Source organism: Misgurnus anguillicaudatus, chromosome 23, assembly GCF_027580225.2.
Source record: "Misgurnus anguillicaudatus chromosome 23, ASM2758022v2, whole genome shotgun sequence".
Lineage (NCBI taxonomy): Eukaryota > Metazoa > Chordata > Actinopteri > Cypriniformes > Cobitidae > Misgurnus > Misgurnus anguillicaudatus.
The window spans coordinates 17,199,272-17,221,445 of record NC_073359.2 but is presented as its reverse complement, the minus strand read 5'-3'; the positions used below and the strand labels follow the sequence as shown (position 1 = coordinate 17,221,445).

Below are 22,174 nucleotides of genomic sequence, written 5' to 3'. Positions count from 1 at the left end.
ATATGAATAAAATAATTTATAGTTTGTACCTAAAAATTGTTTCCTGAAAATTTAGATAAAGATATCCCACATGAAGCATATACCAAAGTATTTACTATAGTAGCCTAAACTGTAGTAAAAAAAATCTTATCATAGAGTAAATATTATAGTAAACTATATTATGCTAGTATTTTATTCATGTGGGATTGTAAAGCAATCCTGAGCAATTAAATACTGTAATATCAATAATGTGTGAACTTCTGGTTAAATGCATTTTAATAAAAGATAGTATAATTTTGTTCTATTCAATTATTAAGAAATATATATATTTAATGGCTTGGTGCACAAATACCTTTCTCGTGAGCATGTGGAGGCATATGCCTTGGCAAAAGTTTTAATTCAAGACTGTCCAACCTCAGACATGCATGATGTAGAAACATTTATTATGTATAAAGATGTTTGGGGGCACAATGATTGACATTTGTATTATTCGTTTTATTACAAATATCATGGTTAAACTATGGCTTTTGTGGACAGAGGTAATAGTTTACTACAAATGAAACCAACAATCTTGGTTACTATAGTTATACCATGGTTAAGTTTCTTAAGGGGCCTGTGTGAACTAAAAAGCTGAATAGGTAATTCAATCATACACAAAGATATTTAAAGTGCTAGAAATAATGATAAAAACAACATAGACACATACAATTAAAATATATTTATGAAAGAATGATTTAAAATCATAATGAATGTAAACAGGGCTCTAAAATATAAAGAAAACATATGCATAGCTCTCTAAACTAAAATGTACTTTTCATAACAAACTTTATTCACCTATTCATATATTGAAGAGTCACTGGGTGTGGATTTAACTGCACAAAGCAGGCCATAATCAACTGTACTCCGGACAAGAATGAATGGTGTGTATTGGCTATAGACCAAAGAGTCTCCAAAGAGAAGACGAGCCTCGTAATTATACGACAAACAAGTCCGTAGAGGAAAATTCCCTAAATTAATTTTTGGGATTCTTTTATTTTTTACAGTTGCGTTCAACTTTCAACAAAAACTCAAGGAAACATTGGCTGCTGATGCCCTGCTATTAATGACTTGTGGCTGTGTGGTAAGATGTGGGAGGGGCTTCAGAGGAACTTTTGAGGCGTGCACTTTATTGATTCTGGTCAAAAATTGAGAGTGAAGGTGAATGTGAGCGTGTTTTTCGCATAATGCCGCTTTTCTGAAGCAACGATGATTTTTCCTCAAGGTTTCTGCTAATTCAATGCTTTTTCGTTTCATGTGATATTTGAGAAGAAGAATGGATTGCCCGTGCGCGCGCTCCCATCAGCATGACAAGAACAGAGCCGAGAGCGCGCGCGACAGACAGAATATCACCATTTCAATCACAATGTTGTTTTTGGTAACGCTTCTCCCGTACGCGCTCACGGCACGTAAGTACAATTTTACATTACTCTTAACATCCATGCAGAGGTATTAGTTTACTTTCAAGGATAAATGAGGGAATTTTGTAAGAAGTCCATAAAAATGACATTTTCAACAGTGTCAATAAAAGTTCGTTACACAGATCAACGAAACAATACGAAAATAGGGGATAATTGTCACACTTTTATGCTTGTAAATATTTCTTAGGTTCATTTTTTGAGGTAAACTCTTGTGCACACTTTAATGTCCTGTTTACTTAAAAGCTGGAAAACTCTGGAAAAAAAGAAACAGTTTATTGAACACATGCTGACCTTTTGTGACAACATGCCCCAAAGGGGAGTTACGCAGTCTCACTATGAGGTAAATTGTGAAACCTGCCAATACGCACAATAAAGCAACAATGTAACAAACACATTATTGTAAAATAAAAACATTAAGCAATACATTTTAAATGTTTAACATGTAAAGCATATCACAACTTTTGACATCTTGCCTCTGCATTCATTTAATATTAGCATAGGTTGTGTAGTTTTACTCTGTTTGCTTTTTAATAAAACTAAGATATGGTGAATTTAAGTATGAAAAAAATTGTTCACATTTTTTAAACCCCCATTTTTTCATTTAGGAAGTTTTGTTTGTAAACCTTACAATTACTGAAATAGGCATTCTGACAACTAAACCTGCCCCATATTACACCTTGCAATAATTTATCATTGTAAAAATATCAAACTGCTTTACCATATTAACTGTAATTGTAGTAAGTTAACTGGAAGAATAGTTACTATAGCAAACTCATTGTAAATACACTTAAGTCAGTGTGTTTTCATAAAGAAATGCACATCTAAATATTTCATTATGTAAAACTATAAACAAAATGAGAGGTTTTGGCATTAGATTTTACTTACTGTGTACATTTTTCAAATTTCTAAAAAATAAATAACTAAAGGCATTTTCCATGCAAAGATTAAAGGATTGTGAACAATAGTTACTGGACATTCTGTTGTTTACCCCAAAGTTCATCCTCTAATGTCATTGGTCACTTTTTCCACACATTGTTTTAGAAGAATGAGTTGGAAATTTATTATTAAATAAAAACCAGACGTTTAACAACGTATTTGCACTTTCTGTGGTGAGGTTTAATTGTCATTTAAGCTTAACAAAGTATGTTTATGTAACAGGTATAGAGTATATTTGGAGTGCACTGTACATCACTTTGGATACAAGCGTCTGCCAAATGCATACATTTCAAATACCACCAAAGAATAAGATTTATTGTGATTACTTCAATCCATTTAATTTCAATGTTTTTCAAGGTTCAACATGCAAAATTGAAATCGTTTCCCAATCTGGTTGGGAATCACTAATCTAAATTATTTATTTGTCTCTGTCTTGCTTTCCAACTCCATCCAGGTCCAATGGCACATGTTAAAAAGCTTGTCCGCCTCCCACCACGAGCAGAAGTGATCCGCATTAACACTTGGTGTCCCTTAAGAACCAAAGTAGTAGTTTTTCCAAACGCACCCATTGTTCTCTCCGAACATTCATCTTTAACATGAATAAATATGAGTTCTGCGGACAAACATTTTTTCGAGGATGGAAAACCACTTAAGCTGTTGAAAAATGACCTTGCGAGACCTTTCCGAGCAATCGCCCAACTGTTAAAGCATAGCGGTCATAAATCCAGTTGTAAAGTTTCCTGAATCATGAAGTCTCCTCTTCTTTTGACCCCCAGACTTGGCCATCATATCCCCCCAGGATACGGTGCTTCGCATTGGCTCGAGCTTGACAGCGGTGTGCACGGTTAGTGCCGAGCTGGAAATAACAGCTAGATCTTTGTACTGGACACTGAACGGGAGACGCTTAGCTAGAAACACATACAGGGTGCTGAGCTCGACCGAATTAAGTGTCACACTACATCAACTCAATGGTTCATTGCAGCAATCGGGGGACAACCTGGTTTGTCACCGTGGAAACGGAGAAGTTTTGGCCGGATCGTGCCTTTATGTCGGTTGTAAGTGTCAAGTTGCAAAAGAGCAACTTGAGTTTTGATGGTTTCCGAGTTTGTCAACATTTTGTTGAGAGTGTCACCCTCTCTGATAGACTCATTGATCAAGTACAAGAAATATTCATGCAAGCTTTTCCTTTTTCCATTTTAATTCGATGTGCAGTGCCCCCTGAGAAACCTGTCAACCTGACATGCTGGTCACGAAACACCAAAGACCTCAGCTGCAGATGGAGTCCAGGGAGTCGAGAAGAGACGTTCATCAATACCAAATACATCCTCAAGTACAAACTAAAGTAAGATATTTTAGGATGAATGACTCGTGAGTGTTTTCAAAGCAGTTTTTTATATGTAACATCTCTCGATAATTTTATAGATGGTACGGTAAAGAAAAGGATTGCGAGGAAAACACTGGGGAGCAATATACATGCTACATTCCACGAGATTTGGCTATTTTTACACCCTATGAGATCTGGGTTGAAGCATCCAATCAGCTTGGATCTGCCACATCTGATGTCATCACTTTGGACATATTAGATGTGGGTAAGTACGAAACCTGAAATTTGCTAGTTTGATTAAAAAAATAAACTTTTCTTCTCCCTCACACGTTTATGGCTATAACTATCAAAGCGTCTCGCATATGGTGTGCACACACGCGTGAGAATGGATTTTTACAAACTATAAAATCAATTTATCACTTTCCAATACCTGAAATGTTTTCAAAGGCGGCTCATAAAACTGTGCTTTCAAGGGCAGTGGATAGCAAGAATGTCTGCCGTACTACATTCAGAGGCATACATTGTGTATATATAAACACGCACACACATACACAGAGTTTGGTAAAAATCGTACATTCCTTTGTCATTGTACATTGAAATCTTTGATCACTTTTAAATTTTAAGTGAAACAGAAAAGCTGTATCAGATTTTCAAAGTGATCTGTGACTTTTGGACCCCACTGCATGCGAATACACTGAATTGGATTTGATTGATCATGATGTGGGAAAGTTATGTATAATCTACACCAGTAAGAATTCCTATTGGATGACGCATCATCTTCTGCATTACAGAACCAATAATTTTCAGAGTCCTCTGTGATTGGCTCTGCCCTGAGGGTAAACTTGATTTCAAATAAAAATGCATGAAGCAGGTTCAATTTTAAACAAGGGAAATGACTTAGTAACAGATTTTTCCGGGTTTTAAGGTTTGATGTGATTGCTAATTCACAGGTCTTTATTTTGTTAATATTTGCCTTATAGATTATCAACAAAATTCAGATTTGTTACTGGCTTTAATGAACCGTGAGGCTTACGTCTAGTTTTGGATGATGTTCGATATTTTCCCATTTAGTAACTACAGATCCACCTTCCGATGTTTACGTAAGTCGCGTTGGAGATCTGGAAGATCAGTTAAGTGTTCGTTGGGAAAGTCCTCCTGCCCTCAAAGACTACCTGTTTCAGGCCAAATACCAGATACGATATCGTCTGGAAGAGAGCGAAGAATGGAAGGTATTGCATAAACTACTGGTTTACATTTATGCATTCGACAGATGGTTTTATCCAAAGCAACTCGAAGCTATATCTCTTATCAGTATTTATACTTTGTAGATTCATAGCAGGGGTGGCCAGTGACTTCTTTTTTCGAAGTTCATCACAACATGTATGCAGCCCGTCATGTGTGTGGTTCGTAATTTCAAAATATGTGTTCGGCGAGTGAACCTATGTGCATCACGCGTCTTGTCAAAATAAGTGCCTGCTGGTTTATGATAAAATAGACGCTCGCGTTTGCCAGATACTCACATAATCTCATGCATAATCAGAGTTTACTGTTAAGGGAGTGTCTTGCTTTTATTTTGTGAACGTGAGCGTCTCTTTTATCATAAACGGTTTTGACGCATATGCAGCAGGCACTTATTTTGACAAAACCTACCCAGTCTCACGAGGTTTCGTGATATAGTCACGTAATTTTTTTTATTCTTTTTTCATTATACCACAAATTTCCGCGTTTTTCTTGATTGTGTAACGAATTCCTGTTTTCGTGTGATTATCACGTATTGGATACTCAAATGCTTTTTCCTATTTTTAAACCATTATCGCTTCAGTTCACGGTTAGATTTGGTGCTTGCATTAGAATATCACTTAATATATTGGTTTATACTACTATTTAGGATTTTTTAATATATATTCGCCTGGTGTTAGTGTTAGAGTTGGGTTTGGGTAGTGATGTCATGTTATGTAAATTTAACCCTAAACCGAAACGATAATGGTAAGAAAATAGGACAAAACAATTGTGCAACCAATACGTGACAATCACACGAAAACAGGCACTCGCCAAACGATCACGAAAAAATGCAGATATTTGTGATAATATCACGAATAAAAGTGTCAAAAAACCACGTGACTATATAACGAGATTTTGTGAGACTGGGCTGGACAAAACATGTGATGCACATGACGCAACAAACACATATTTTGAAAACACGAGCAACACACATGAAACTCCGAACACTTATTTCGAATTTGCGCCCCTCTGAAGAGCACTCACGAGCGGCTACTGATTTATAGGTTTAGTACACTAAACACAATTTAACAGTAGAAATGTTAAAGGAGTAAACTTTGGATGTGAATGATTAACATACAAAAGTATAAACATAAAAGAGTTGGTCACACAAAAATGTCAATTTGAAATATAAGTCTTATTTGCAGCATTTTATTTATGTTTTATTTGTTTAAGAAACACAAGGCTTCACTGATTCAACTTAGAGAAGTGTGTTTGTTGCATTTAAATTTGAGTTAATTCAACTTAAAAATACTAATTGACATTTTTAGGTTGAATTAACTCAAAGTTTTGATGCAGCCAGGTAACTTACTTTTTTTTAAAAGTTGAACCAACAAATCTTTTTTTACAGTGTTTTACACTTCAATACCATCAAGTTTGCAAAGTTTTTGTAAAAATATTCTGTTTTTAATGTTATAATTCACTGTAGATGATCGATGATGCCGGCAACCAGACATCTTGCCGTTTAGCGGGTCTCAGGGCCGGCACGGTATATTTCGTCCAGGTACGCTGCAGCCCAGTCGGCATCTATGGCTCGAGGAAGGCCGGCATCTGGAGCGAATGGAGCCACTCGACGGCCGCATCCACACCTGGCATCGGTGAGTATTAAAATGCAAAGCCTTGATTCAAGTAGATTTCCTTCACGCTAAACGTCGCCATTGCGAGCTAACCAGATTCAAACCATATGCACACTTAAAAACATCACGCCACTAGATAAAGATCTCTCATAAGCAGATTCAAAAGACCTCAGCGAAATGTCAGAGCGCTTCGGGGGACGATTGACGTGTTTTTGGGAAAATTTTTTTTGTAGATTGATAAATTTAGAGCGCCCTCAGATTAAAGGAGCGCTTGTCCCGAAACTCAGTGAAAACAGATTTGGTTCATAAGAAATGATTTTCGTTACATGTCCTGAGTGGCACGTGAAAGGATGTTATTAAGCTTTGGTGAATGGAGTGCAATATGAGTTATGGCAAGTCTGAGCTACCCTTTCTTTTGTGCATTCTATGTTTATTGCTTTGGATCTCATTAGCAAAGAACTAGTAAATACCCTGTTATTCATGGGTATGTGCACATTGCTCAGGGCAACACTGTACACTTCCCAGTACTTTTGTCGACTGATTTTAATAAAGGTCTTTGCGAGTACACGGCAACATGGCCGGGAATGTTGCCCTTTCAAATAAAATGTATAGAAAAACCCTTTTTGATTCAGAAAAGATTAGCAATAAATGGGATCATGCACATGTCATTTCCCCTGCAGAAAGGTCGCACGGTGGTTCTTGCGATTTAAAGCCCAGTGAGCAGAACTCAACGCTACGACGGGAGCTCAAGCAATTTTTCGGCTGGATGCGGAAACACTCCTACGGCTGCACGGACGTCAGCATCAAACTCTATGACCAATGGCGCGTCTGGCTACAGAAAGCTCAAAAAACGCACGACCAGGTTGGTAAGGAGAAACCATGCCCTGTTTCATCTTTATTAACTATTTTGGCATGCATAAAATAAGGCCCGTGCATTGTTGTTTTGCGTGACCCGTGAAAAAGAAACACTTTATGCTTTTAATTAAATGGACTCGCATTTGCTAATTTGCATCATATAATCTTCAGACAGCTACCACAACAGAGAGGGAACGGCCAGTCGAAGTAATCAGAAGGAATGCTAATAAATTCCTTGTAGGTTAGACTGCATAGCAAAGATTCAGCTGTGATCGAGCCCAGAAAGCTTAAAGTGGCGAAGACCAACATCCGATATTTTCTCTATAAACCCAATAGCACTCTCGACTATTGGGAAACAAGGTTGCTTGATTAGTCACATTGTTCTTTTTGAAGAAAACAATATAACATATGCATATGTTACACTACAACAATAGCTGGTATCAATTACGATCTCTTTAGGGATATATCAAATCTTCACATTCACTTGTAAATGCCAATCTGTTGCCTTTTAGGTACTACAAAACGGTAAATCATAGCGAAACTACAAAAGAATGATCGGTAGATTTGTGGGGGATCGTGACGACAAGGATTTTATCACTCTCCAGTGCTCGGGATATTACGTTTGGACGAGCCAAGACTTTCTAAAGGAACCCGCAAGCAGCCTTCAGTTTGGTGACATGATCTACTGTTCTCCTTCTGCTGTAGACCCAAACAAAAACAGCAAAGGAAGTGCTTTTGTCTCAGATCAGATGTGTTATTTATAAGGGCATTAAAATACAAAGATATTTTTTGATAATTGGGGCTTTTGAAGATTCACGCAGCCCTACTCTGGAATAACACTTTAACAACTTCCTGAATTCTCTTCAAGGGAAACAAGAGAAATATGGTCGGGCTTATTTATGTACATTGTAAAAAGCAACTTTTTGTATGAGTGACTGATCCTGAAACATGTTAGATCAGTGTTATTTCTTAAATGTTAACATAAATATGCTAATAGAGCATTCTGAACAAATTATTTTACATCAAAAAACATTTTTTTCAGCATACATTGCGACATTAATAAATTATGCGGTTATTTGATTTTGTATTGCTGTTTATTTATGCTAATTTTGTTGTTTCAGTTATTTGTTGTGTGGTGACTATATGAGCTCATTTTTATGTGGCACTCATCACCTCATCATGTTGAGGTATATGTGCATCAGTATAAAACTATTGCATATGTATCATTGCAAAACAATCCAAAGACTGCAGTTTTTACTTAGTTTTATGACACTTTATGAGATGTATTAATTTATCACAAATTTTGTGTAATCAAATTTAAGAAGTTTGATAGTCTGTGTTTAATTTAATTCAACATAAGAAATAAGTTTGATTAAGAATAAAGGGCCGTTCACTTTATAACGACAACTGTAATGATAACTATATTAGTGTCCAGATTTATGCTAATTCGCTCATGTGCACGGCAAAAAGTGATCCGTTCATTTGATCTTTATCGTTATAGTTGTGGTGTGAAATCCATTATTCTCTTTAATATAGACGGTTTCATCGGACGCACGTGCGCTGACGCGATACACGCCTGGATCCGAACTTTACGTCCGGTTTCGTTTCTTTTTTAATGGTCTGACTAGTTGTTAAACAGATCTCTTGAACAAATGCCTCGTTGAAAGTAACAAATGTTTTGGTTTCCTAGGTAATCTATGTGTTGTTTTTTAGCTTGTTATATAAATAAACTACGTTTAAAATACTTTGTTGTTATTTATTCTTAGCGGAGTTTACCGGAAGTTATGTGCGGACCACGACAGCCGCTTGTTTATGTTGTTACTGCTGAAACAGTCTATAAAACAATTTATAAAACGCTATTTTTTATAGTTATCGTTATAACGTGAACGGCCCTTAAGGCTTTCATCCAACAGAACTACTCGGTATACTTTATGTTTTTGTAAGTTGTAGTCTCTACGGGTTGGAGGTATGCTAAAAGATCTTTTAAATATTACAAAAAAATGTACAGATAATACAAAGATGACATATAATACATTGTCTTGAAAGTTATATACAAGTTCAATAAGTTAAAATCTGTAGTTACCTTGATGAGAATTTACAAGCGCAGTATTTTGCTTCTACGTTGTAAAAAATGATGTAAAATCAACATAGATTTTAATGTTACTTTAGGGGAGTGGTCTACTCATTTTCAATACTAAAACATGTTATTACCTTAACTAAGAAGTCGAAGTACTCCCAAAAGTGCTATTACGCCATAAAATATAGTTCCTCTTTTAAATCCGCTTAGAAAAGCGCTACGTTTTATTTTGTACCACCAAACTTGCTCGTATTAGCCTGACGTTGTCATACTCAATTCTAGTCTTCCCCCGTTTTTCAAATTGTGGTGGGCGGGGCTAAGATCGGCTGGCACCCAGGCTATGCTCGTATAACTACTCGTCTTAAATAGGAAAAACGTTGATGTGTTTGGTCACTTCTAACTTTACCTCTGATTGGTACCATTGAATGAATGGGGCTAAGCTGAATGCTATCGAAGTGGCGCAGCGCTCCAGCGCTTACGTGCACGCACAGATGATGGGGGGATGTATCGGCAGTTCTTGGTTGAGGTGGTAACATGTTTTAGTATTGAAAATGAGTAGACTATTCCTTTAACTTAACAAATTAAGTTATACAATTTCAACTTTTTTTATAAGTTACGTCAACTTAAGTCAAAATTCAAAATATTAGGTTGAATTGACTTGCAAAACCAAGGAGTCAAAAATCTTAATGCATCATGTTTCCTTGTTCTTTTTTTGTTTATAAATAAATACTTTTTTACAGTGTATGTAATACAAACATTTTTATTTCCATTTACAAGCGTAACAATTTAAATGTGCTTCAGAAGAAAAACAGGGAAGATCATTTAACGAAAGAATTTTTTCATGAAAAGCTTGATTTAAATATAATTTAACATTTTGTTTGTAAAAAAATTAGGAAACATCAGGCATTGTTCTTCGGATTTGAACCTGAATACAACACATAAAGATTTGTTGGTTCAACTTAAAAAAGGAAGTTACCTGGTTGACTTAAAATTTTGAGTTCATTCAACTTAAAAATATTAGTTGACTAAAAAAGATGTCAAAATTGTTGTCAACTACTTTATTTTATATTTTTTGTTAAATTAAAGATTAAATTAGATTAGATTAAAATTTTAAGGCAACCAGGTAACTTACATTTTTAAGTTAATTAACCAACTTTTTGGTACAAAAGACTTGACATATTTATTTACACAACTGGCATTATGTTCGAAACCATGTTGACCATAACATATAAAAGATGCTAAACGCTCCAAAACTTTAAACTACATCAGTAGCTCAGTCTTAACAACATCCAAAGACCTTAACATGATACCTTAGATGATTCTCCATCAAAACAGAAAGTTCAGAAAGCACTGAATCCATCTCACTCCTGTTCTTCTGAGTCATACTTGAAGTCTTGCAGAATATCGGCCAAAGCTGCTGTATTCTTTATTATACTAACAGAGATGAAGAGGGTAAAAAAGAGATCTCTTAATAGGACCGTCCTGAAGAATAATAGGTCATCATCATTAACATGATATCTGATCTGAGCCTTGTTTGCAAAACACTCCATTAGAAAAGACAAGCTTAACAATGAGATATTACCATGTAATAAATACCAGGTATCAAAAGTACATTAAAACCAGGCTGGGAGCATTAAAAACGCAATGTCTAATGATACAGCAAGTGACATGTTGTCAGGTTCATTTGTTTCGTTGATTCATTACTTGCCGTTTGGCAGATGCTTTTAATCTGAAGTGAATTACAAGCTTAACTCCAGGCATTAGATACCAACACGGAGCCAATCGGCAACAACCACTAAATATCTACTAGTGTAAACAGTTTGGAATGGTCTACAAACCACAGCTATTCGAAAGTTCATGCTCGGAAGTCTAGCGTGAGATCCGGTGTCCGAAATGTAATTCTCGCGAAAGCCAAAATGAGTAAAATGTGCCTTTGGTAAGTAAATATGATGTCACTTGACAGTTTGCCGTTAATTTAATTGGAGACCGAAACATAATACGTGTTTTAGAAACAACAACTGGACGCGGCCTGATGTAAGGACATGAGAGATTCAAAACAAAGACATAGATATGTCTACAAAAAAGCATCAGTCACGACTTGGAAAATGTACCATTGAATGTATTTACATGGTGGTGACACGTGCAGTAATTCTTGCAATGAGAAAATAAGGAAGAATGTGTCATTTAATAATGTAATATTAATAAACTTAAATATATATATAAGGTTGAACTTACTCCCGTTTGATCTGATGAACTTTCTCCTGGAAGTCTTCATTTTCTGGGTGATCCTGGGCATTTTGCTTGGCCAGCTGTAACTTAGCTGTCTATAATAAATACAAGAAAACAGAGTTGTGTAATACACTTGGTTCAATGTATTTGCAGTTATGTGCATTAAAAAAGGAGGTGCGCATGCATTTAAGTGCGTTTCATGTACCAATATTGAATACAGCTGGTTTGAATGCAACTTGATGCTCTGTTTAAGCAAACTAAACTCCTGCGGAAGGGTTGCTAATCGGCCGATAGAGACACAAGCTGGACGTGGGTAAAATCGAAATAAACTTATGCTGTTGTTAACCACCCAGATAAATCTTTACACAAAAATTGCTTTAGGGATTTACTGGGTAACCAAGAATTGAACTCCAATCAGCATGTGCAACAGATCATATAGGATGTATTCGGGAAAAAAATCCTCCTTCCATTACACTCTTATGGTTTATACAGTACATAGCATGTGTAGTGTATGCATTGAATACCCAGATACCTACAACACATCTGCTAAAATTAGTGCAGTAGTACATGAAATAGTGTATCCCACAATGCAAAGCACTTAATTTGACCTGGCATTTTCAATGTGATTAAAAAAACAGACATTTATATTTACATAATGATAACTTACTGGACTCTAAGCATGCAGCAATTCTGTTACACTTACTTAAAGGATTAGTCTAATTTCTTGAAAGGGATCCAGATGGTTTGCTCGCCACCATGTCATCCGGGGTGTTGGTGTCTTTCTTTGTTCAGTCGAGAAGAAATTATGTTTTTTGAGGGAGGCATTCCAGGATTTTTCTCATTTTGATGGACTTTAATGGAGCCCAACACTTAACACTTAACTCAACACTTAACAGTTTTTTTCAATGAAGTTTCAAAGGACTAAACGATCCCAAATGAGGCATAAGGGTCTTTTCTAGCAAAACGATTGTCATTTTTGACAAAAAATAAATAAAAAATATGCACTTTTAAACCACAACTTCTCATCTATCTCTGGTCCTGTGAAGCACCAGCATGACCTCGTGATTGCGTAGTGACGTGGAAAGGTCACGTGTTACAAATATGAAACGCATATTTGCGGACCATTTTAAACAATAAACTGACACAAAGACATTAATTAGTATCATTCCACATACAACAACGTCTGAACGGTCCTCTTTCTCCACATTTGTAAACACTGGGGTGTAGTTTCGCATTCGTCCTCCGTGACCTCTTGACGTGATGACGAATTTGCGTGAGGTCGCGCTGGTGCGTCACAGGACCGCAGATGGACGAGAGGTTGTGGTTTAGACGTGCATATTTTGTATTTTTCTTGTCGGGGATGACAGTCGTTTCGCTGGATGGGACCCGTGTGCTTCGTTTGGGATCGTTTGGAGTCCTTTGAAACTCTGTTAAAACAACTGTTAAGTGTTGAGTTTAGTGTTAAGTATTGGGTTCCATTAAAGTCTATTAAAATGAGAAAAATCCTGGAATGTTTTCCTCTAAAAACATAATTTTTCTTAGACTTAACAAAGAAAGACATCAACATTTTGGATGAAATGTTGGTGAGTGAATTATCTGGAAATTTTTTTAAGAAAATTGACTAATCCTTTAAAGGCAGGGTGCATAATTTTTGAAAATCACTTTGGAAAAGGGAGTCGGGCCGACTACCGAAACACACTTGTAGCCAATCAGCAGTAAGGGGCGTGTCTACTAACCAACATTGTTGCCTGGGATGCGCATGTGTGGGGCGGGTCTATCAAAAGAAGGTCCAGATTCTATTGGGGTAGGGTCGTGTTAATTTAGGTTATTTAAAATGTCAACATTTGCTTTCAGAGATCATGCACCCCGCCTTTAATGTATTAAAAACACTAAGCAACAGAGTAGTGCACTGTACGCTGGTATTTAATTATTAGCATCCTTTTGAAGACAATAAAGCGATGATAAGTGCCCACCAGCTCGAGCTTCTCCTTTTCTTTAACTTGCAGTTTCTCAATGTGTTCAGAGAGGTCAGGCCGGTCGAAGTCTTGATGCAGTTGCTCTTTAATTTCCAGAACTTCTTTGGAAATGCCACAGAATGCTTTTGTTATCTCATGCACCAGCTGTTTGTAGTGCTCAAAGTCATAGTGCGGGCCCGTCCTTAAATATGCCTCATGACCCCTGAGTAAAGAAAACCACGATTACATTCACCTCAAATAACAGCACAGGTGGATAAAAGGACAGAGAAACGGGAAGAAAGCATACTCATCAAAAAGCTTGAATGCTTCCACTCGCTCAGCTTGAAGAACATAAAATCTTTGCACCAAACTTTTGAAATCTGTACATGCCTATTGAACGGGGGATACAATATTTAAGGTTAAGCCATACATATAACTCTGTAAACTGTAATGTAAAAGTACTGTTGTGATAGCATGGGAGTGTGATGGTGAATATATGCATGATACTTTAAAGCAAACCACGTGCAAATAACCATGGTACTGTTTGTTAGAAACATAGTAGAATTTATGTAACAGTTAGTGTTATTATGTTAGTAATATGTAGGAAGACACATAAAACATAATGCTAACTGCTATTGCTACAAAAACTTATTTAATACAAGATATACATCAGTCTTAACTTACCATGGTTTCCAAACAGCGCTATTGGTTATATATTTGGTTAGCTGAAACTCGTACTGATTTGCAACATGTGTATCATTTCGGCGCAGTCACGCTGTACTTCGTTCACTTCCTGTTTAGCTTCGCAGACGCTGACGCGCGGTGACGTCACACAGTAGCCTGTTCGTAATGTAAAATAGCAGCTTTTGCAATGTAGCAATAATATTATAAGAAATACCCTATGTTTTGTTTCCCTTCCTGCAGCAAGATTTTTTTGGTCTTCCGTATTTAATGATATATACTGGGATAAAACTTGGAAAATATTGAACAAGTTTTGTGTCAATAACAAAATGAAGGAGGTGTCTTACAAAGTTCTTCATAGAATTTATCCTGTACATGTTTTGGAGAGAGGTCAGGAAAAAGAAACATTTTTTCATCTGTTTTATCGTTATATCTACTCAAGAATTTTCTGGAAAGATGCGGAAAATTATATAAGTAAAAAATTGGGTCGTGTGGTAGAAATTGATGTGTTTTTTTATTTTGAGAGAGATAATTTGGAAAGTAATGAACAATATATTATACAGCTATTTATTGTATTAGGAAAATATCATATACACAAAACAAAATGGGCCCTTTGTAAACCAAACCTGTCACATTTTATAAATGATTTCAAATTATACAGTACCCCTTTGAAAAAAGTTAAGAACAAAAAAGCTCAGATAACATATAATATTTTAAAAATACTCACATTTTTGTAATTTTTTTTCTATTTTCTTTTCTGATAACCTGTGAACAATGTGTGAGTAATACCTCACGTTCATGTGGCATTGAACAAAAATTTGTTTTATACTTGTTGATGATATTCAATAATAATAAAAAAATGCTTAAAAAAAATGATGCTTTTGGGAAATACAACAAAAAAAAGAGAGAAAAAAACAGCAGATTTTGCATGAATTTGGATTTATTGTTAATACATTTTATGTTATATATGCTAATTTGTATTTCATATATGACATTTCTGAATTTTGAATTAAAAAATAGCAGATTTTGTTAAATCCATAAATGTACATTTTCCTCAAATAACACATAAATAAATTAGTTCATAACCTCTGTAGGTTTTTTTTGTTGCTTTTTCTTTATTGTTTTAATTGTTGCCTTCCTTTCCTACTTTATACTTTTATTATATGTCATCCATGATTGTTTGGAACTGTTTCAAGTTACTCTTGTTTATACTTGCAATAAAAAGATTTAGTCGCTTTATTTATTTATTTTTAAGTGTATTTAAAGGTCTAATTTAAATTCTATTCTGCAATAAAATGTAACAAAATCCAACAACCCTTACGAAAATTAACAATGGTTTTACTACAGTTAAAAAAAACATGGTTACCACAAAATAACCATAGTTACACCATGGTTACTGTAGTAAAACTATGGTTTTGCTGATAGTAATCAATACACCAAAAAAAACTATGGTTACAACACTTTTACCACAAAAAAACATGGTTAATTTTCGTAAGGGAAGTACGATAAGGCGTTGAGACATAAAATATTAAAAATATTAAATGTAATATTGTAATATTGATGAAATAGTAAAATTGTATAATCACTAAGTACTAGTAGGCACAACAATCACTCATATTTTATGAAGTATTTAAAAAATAAAGTACAAATATGATCTGTTGTTTCGTTTGTTGTTCTTTTTTACTCTGGTAAAACTGGTTATTGTGAGCTATTCTTGTTTTACTGTTCTTTTTTGGGGGAAGTGCTAAAGTCTCGTGCTTAAAAAAACCGTCTTTACGTGTTTCACCACAGGAGGGCGTCAGCGGCATATGACACATCAAAACTCTTCTTATGCCTCCGTATTAAAAATAGTTAGTACTTTTAACTCCACATGCTTTACTTATAAATCTAAATATTTTAGCATGATTTAATGCCAAATTTTAAAGAATCGTAAAATGTAACTATAAAAATTCTGTAATATTTCACGTGTATAAAATGAATGAAAGCCCTCGTTTAAATGAAAGAAATTTAAATTTCACACTTCTGGATCTGTAACCCTTCAAATCCGTGACCGGGACCGTCCGGTCTTGCCTCTACTAGTTCACAGGGGCTTCATGAGACTTGTTGTGACACACCATGAACGAGACAAAAGCCTGAAGAGTTCAAAGGGGCGAGGGAGCAGCAGCCGCTTACATTACTGAGCTCACAGAATCTCATGTGCATTAACAAATGCCCCGCTACTCCAGGGGTGGGGTGGATGGGGTAATTTTTAATGCTGAAATGTGAGCAATCAGAGCCGAGGGGGATAAATGAGACACGCCAAGAGGGATTGTCTTTAGTTTAAAAAATCACTTGCACGAACAGGATTTGGATAAAAGTCGCACGCGCTGAAGCGGACGGAGCGGAAGCTCGCGCTTACCCCTCGTGGATAGTTCGGATACTTGCATTCCTGAGTTTATACTGTTGCAACTCGAAATAGCAGCAGTAGCAACAATTTTGCCGGAGCACACGCAGAGAAAACTCAATGAGACATGATGCGATTGTTAAAGTGTTCGTGGACTCTGTCGTGGATTGTTATCATGTGCGTTAATAGCGGAGTTCATTCACAAGAAAGGCAGTAAGTATGCATGTCGTTTTAAGTGGTGCACTGTTATAGGTTGTATAGAAATATACATGCATTTTACCTTTAATTGGTGCAGTTATGAATGCAGATGTAAATCTTTTCATTTCTAGTTTGAATGTTTCATGCAGTCAAGTGATACCTGCATCCTGAGATTCCTGACTATGACTATACTATAATAAAGTCTGTGTGTTTCAGCAACAAACAGCACATCAAACTAAATGTTTAAAGTAAATGTTTACAATTTATTTTAAATAATCTTTCAAAACAAATCATAGCTTGATTCATGTATTTATACATAATAAGCATGGGTTTGTCATTTACACTTCTTATGCATGAAGGAAATGCACAAGTTTAACCCATTGTAGTTCAGATGCAACCAGAACACTTGACTTCATCATAGCCTCCCCAGTACGTGAAGCAAAAACTACTTTATAGTTTTTTAGGATTATAGGAAAAACATTTTGTTAATCTTCCTGTAAAAACAAACATACTGTGATGATTTAGTTGAGCTCTTAAGTCATTTTCTTAACATTTGGCACAGCTCAATGTCAGTGCCAGTACCTGTTCATGCGTCTGTGCCAAGGATTTAGAGCACCAGAGCTCACCAAAAAAGAGGTAAATAACCAAATGCCCTTTTTGACAAAGACCCACATTCTCATAAGCCAGCCAGCGGGTGTTCTTTCCTTCAACCAGATAGTGCAGAAGGAGTTTTATGCCCACTGCACACATGAGACTATTGTAAGATGGGTAGGATCAAATGCGATCAATTCTGCATAGATGCCTTGGAGGGGATTTTCTTATAAATTGCCTGTGGCTTTAATGCCAACAACCTGATATCATATCTCATTCAGGCATGCAATTCAACTTATTATGGGCACTACGCTCGAATGCTTTATTCGGGCATGTTGAGGGTCAGAAACAAGATTTCATTTGTATTCTTTTGCCTTGTAACTTCTTGGATGTTAGAGATTTTTAATACTTCCAGACAGCTTGAATTCCAAAGCGTCAAATAACGCCTGCAGAATTAGGTTAATGCATTTAATAGTGTTATAAGGTTGCCCTAACCCTTGTCATGACATGCCAACGTTTTTACAAGAATGTTTCGAGTCTGATAAGTTTAAATTACCTTGATGACCAGATGAAGAAATGTAAATGGTCAAATTTTTTAGGCTTTTATGCTGTCCAGACAGGCCGTATTGTTTTTCATATTTAAATAGAGGCTTGGTTACACCAAACAAACACATAAGGAAAAAGCTGAAAGAAAATCAACATATTTAAAGGGATAGTTCATCCAAAATTAACGTTCTGTCACGATTTGCTCACTTTTGTGTTGTTACAAACCTGTATAAATTTCGTTGTTCTGATGAACACAAAGAAGGATATTTTGAGGAATGTTTGGAACCAAACCGAATCAGTCAGAGGCCCCATTGACTTCCATAGTATTTTTTACTATGGAAATTAATGGTGCCTTTGATTGGTTACAAACAGTCATCAAAATGTCTTGGTGTTCGGAACAAAGACATACGGATTTGTAGCAACATGGGAGTAAATGTCGACAAAAGTGTTTTTTTTTGGATGAACTATCGCTTTAAATCTTGCAAAAAACAGATTTACTCTGTTATAGTAGACTGTTTGACAATTAAACCCCATTCATTCACACAGCACTTAAATTTCCGTAAAATTGGCAGATAAAATTGGCATCCTGTAAATGTTTTGGAATCACTCCCATAAAGCGGACTTAGTAACATTGCTGTAACATACACTGAAAGCATTCTGGGTGAGCAAGACGCAGAAACAGTGGCGTAAGGGGCGTGCTGTAGTGAGGATGCGCGTATCATCGCAACCAGAAGTTATGGTTCAGCTCTTTGACACATTTGACACTCTTTGGATTTAAACGCAGATTAAAATTCACGTCGAGAAATGTCGGAAAACTGGACTGAAGCAGAGATCAGGGAGAACGTCACTATCAGCACTGAAGCTGAAATCATTCACCAACATGACTGAACAGCGCATCACGTGCTCCTTATGATCTTTATAAAACTTATGCACGCACATAATTTCTCAAGGGAGAAATCACGGATAATTAGCAAACTTCGGGGGTCCTAGCAATTAGCTTATGGTTGTTGCTTTGGAACAATGAACAATTGTAAAAAGCACAATATAAATACAATTTTATTGTATTGTATGTGCTTAAACTTTTAAACTGACTAAATCATGAAAATTTTCATTAAATTTAATCATAAAACACTTGTCTGTTTGTTTTTGATCATCTGATGTTTGTTTTCAGTCTGTTGGCGGGTAAGACACCTTTGTTTGTTCGTCCTGTGACATGAGTTTTGTCTGCAATTTTTAGACAAAACATAGTATTAAAGAAGTAATAGGTACCTTAAACAAAGTCCTTTGATACACAGGGGTTACCTGATTGCTGCGCCATCGGTTTTTCGCGCCGGCGTGGAAGAGTCTGTGAGCGTCACCCTCTTCAATGCTGTGGATGACACACAAGTGCATTTGCAGCTCAGCGTCAAAGGCGAGATCGTAGCACAGAGCCACGGCACTGTACGAGGTGAGAATTATGCAGGGTCTCGTATCTCATCAGTTTACATATACATACATTACATGTACATTTATGTCTGTAGCAGATGCTTTAGTGCATTTTTTAGCATGCATGCTCCCTGGGACTAATGCAATTGCTTTACCAACTGAGCTTTAGGAACTTAAATTCTAGCTGAAAGTAATGCTTAATGCAGCATGTGCAGATCATGTCTGTGCTACAACAGCTGTGCTATCATGTGCTTCTTCTGAAGTATATGTCCATATTCATCAACAAACTTTGATGTTGAAGTATATAAATGTCTGGTTTGTTTGGAAAGGCAATAGCTTTGTTTAGTAGGATGCATGTACTGTTACGTGTTTTAACATACGTTTTTTTCTATTTCAGATAAAGGCACAATCAAAATAAAGGTAAGTCAACAGATTTGGCACATACATCTTCATGTTGATCCTTCATAAAAATAATTTAGCAGCTTAATAAGGGTTTTATGGTTCATTTTCACAATCTGCCCAGGTGCCATCAGATCTAAGAGGCCAGGCACATCTGAAGGTTTGGGGGAACCGGCAGCTCAATGAGGGTGGCTACATCTTTCACAACCACACCACTGTGACAGTGGACAGCAAAGGAACAACAGTGTTCATCCAGACCGACAAACCGGTCTATAAACCCCTTCAGAAAGGTCTCTCCTAGTCTTCACATTAAAAAAAATGTGTTGTGTCTGAAATGCTTCATGTCCATTTTAAAATGTACTCACCCTCATGCCATCCCAGATGTATGAGACTTCTCTTTCTGCAACAAAAACAATTTTATATTAAAGGGGACATATCATGAAAATCTGACTTTTTCCGTGTTCAAGTGTTATAATTGGGTCCCCAGTGCTTGTATTAACCTAGAAATTGTGAAACGATCAACCCAGTAACTTAGTTTTGGTAAACCATTTTCTGTAAGCATGTGAAAAAATAGGTAATTGAAATTTGTCTCCCCATGTGATGTCAGAAGGAGATAATGCCGCCCCTTAATCTGCACTATCCAAACATGGCACTGCCATTTAGTGCAGAGATCAGCTCATTTGCATTTAAAAGGACACACCCAAAATGGCACATTTTTGCTCACACCTACAAAGTGGCAATTTTAACATGTTATAATAAATTATCTGTTGGGTATTTTGATCTAAAACTCTACATACGTATTCTGGGGACACCAAAGATTTATTTGACATCTTTAAAAAGTCTTGTGAAATGTCCCCTTTAAGTCAACTGTTTCATTACTTTTGGCCTCTTTAAAAAGGGGGAGTTAGATATTAACAGCTGTAATTCTCCTAAACCCTTCATCCAATTTGGATGTGAATACCCTCTTAAGTACGGAGAGTGTCCAATATTCATTTTATGGCTGTACGTGGAATTAATGTTGGTAAACAGTGTTGGGGGTAACGCACATTACGTAATAATATTACTTTTCTGAAGTAACAATTAAAGTAACGCATTACTTTTTAAATGTACACATTAATATTTGAGTTACTGTTTCGAAAAAGTAATGAAAGTTACTTTTTTAGTTTAATTAATTTGATAAAAAAATATGTACTCAATTAAACTAAACGTAGTCACATTATGCACTCTATGCCTACACCCCTGTGTGGGAACAGTTTGAGTCAGAAACTGAGATGGCAGGCCAGAGCTCCACATTTTTGTGATGAAAAATGCAATTTCTGAATGCAGAACTTCTCAGTCATAAAAAAACCTGCAAGGCCTGAAAGAGATCAAGCCTCAGCCAAGAAAAAGTAACTAAAAGTAACGTACGCATTACTTTCCATGAAAAGTAACTAAGTAACACAATTAGTTACTTTTTTTGGGAGTAACTTAATATTGTAATGCTTTCCCCAACACTGTTTGTAAACAGCTAAAATAATACAAAATGTGCCCAGTTTCTGTGAGACAAATAAGAAAGTTATAGATTGAACCTGGATTCATTCAATTAATACAAATTTTATCTCCTCTCTAGTACGCATAAATGTGTACGCCGTCACGCCAGACCTGAGGCCGACCAGTGAAAAGGTAGCACAACCTATAATTAAAAAAATTCTTTGTAGGAAGGTGCATACAGTAATCCCAATTAGCACAGTACATTAGGTTACATTAACGGTAATGTATTTGGCAGACAATTTGATCAAAAGCGACTTGCTATGCATTCAATCTGCACAATTTTCACCAAGATGTATGTTCCCTGGGAATCAAACCCATGACCTTTTCGTTGCTATCACATTGCCCTACCAGTTGAGCTATAGGAACACCTTAAGGCCGAAGTATAGTCCATTGTTACGTATACGCGAGGGTAGTGCGCGTTACGCAATTTTCGTCATTAGAATATAACTATACATGCAACGCCATATGTATGCATTGTACGCGTAGGTCGCGCATGTATTATGTAGCCCAGGAGATGCATTGCATTTTGTTGCAGTGCACATGCGCAGAAGGTCTGCGTATAGGTACGAGTCAAATAAACTATAGTTTGCAAGGCTGTGCATTTGACCGCGTGCTTACGTTCGCGTACACGTAAAAACAGACTATACTCCGGCCTTTGGTTTACTAGGAGACCAAACTTCTTACAAACATTAGGTAGATTACAGTAGCGTAACAGTTAGATTTTTACCTGGCAATTCTTCTAATAGTATGCAGT

General features: G+C 36.2%; 3 protein-coding genes across 12 annotated transcripts in view; 2 read left to right on the top strand and 1 right to left on the bottom strand.

Annotated features, from left to right (window-relative positions):
• Positions 1–8,486, top strand: part of crlf1b (cytokine receptor-like factor 1b) — a 43,138-nt gene extending 34,652 nt beyond the window's left edge. For 3 of the 10 annotated variants that reach the window (XM_055216627.2, XM_055216626.2, XM_073862050.1), the window contains exons 3-9: positions 3,149–3,427; positions 3,585–3,714; positions 3,795–3,961; positions 4,768–4,925; positions 6,404–6,572; positions 7,232–7,413; positions 7,919–8,486. In XM_055216627.2, coding sequence (XP_055072602.1) covers positions 3,149–3,427; positions 3,585–3,714; positions 3,795–3,961; positions 4,768–4,925; positions 6,404–6,572; positions 7,232–7,413; positions 7,919–7,942 — 1,109 coding nt within the window. In that variant the 3' untranslated portion in view covers positions 7,943–8,486. Of the gene's footprint in view, positions 1–57; positions 1,425–2,826; positions 3,715–3,794; positions 3,962–4,767; positions 4,926–6,403; positions 6,573–7,231; positions 7,418–7,918 lie in introns of those variants that run through there. The other 7 variants (XM_055216624.2, XM_055216628.2, XM_073862051.1 and 4 more) reach the window with 7 other exon arrangements.
• Positions 8,487–10,227: 1,741 nt separating this feature from the next.
• On the bottom strand, positions 10,228–14,505 carry rex1bd (required for excision 1-B domain containing). Its single transcript, XM_055218738.2, has 5 exons — positions 14,352–14,505; positions 13,975–14,057; positions 13,686–13,890; positions 11,719–11,807; positions 10,228–10,917 (listed from the first exon to the last, which is right to left on the bottom strand). The coding sequence occupies exons 1-5, from the start codon at positions 14,352–14,354 to the stop codon at positions 10,845–10,847; spliced, it is 453 nt and encodes a 150-aa protein (XP_055074713.1). The 5' UTR covers positions 14,355–14,505; the 3' UTR covers positions 10,228–10,844.
• Positions 14,506–16,408: 1,903 nt separating this feature from the next.
• The window catches only part of cpamd8 (C3 and PZP like alpha-2-macroglobulin domain containing 8), a 67,467-nt gene continuing 61,701 nt past the window's right edge, over positions 16,409–22,174 (top strand). The window contains exons 1-5 of the mRNA XM_073861445.1: positions 16,409–16,944; positions 19,362–19,513; positions 19,889–19,911; positions 20,015–20,180; positions 21,500–21,552. Coding sequence (XP_073717546.1) covers positions 16,859–16,944; positions 19,362–19,513; positions 19,889–19,911; positions 20,015–20,180; positions 21,500–21,552 — 480 coding nt within the window. The 5' untranslated portion in view covers positions 16,409–16,858. The remainder of the gene's footprint in view (positions 16,945–19,361; positions 19,514–19,888; positions 19,912–20,014; positions 20,181–21,499; positions 21,553–22,174) is intronic.

Coding starts and splice junctions, on each gene's coding strand:
- rex1bd (XM_055218738.2), bottom strand. Junction 13,891..13,974: donor GCATTCAAGCTTTTTGATGA/GTATGCTTTCTT, acceptor TTCTTTACTCAG/GGGTCATGAGGCATATTTAA. Junction 10,918..11,718: donor GTTCATCAGATCAAACGGGA/GTAAGTTCAACC, acceptor CATCTCTGTTAG/TATAATAAAGAATACAGCAG.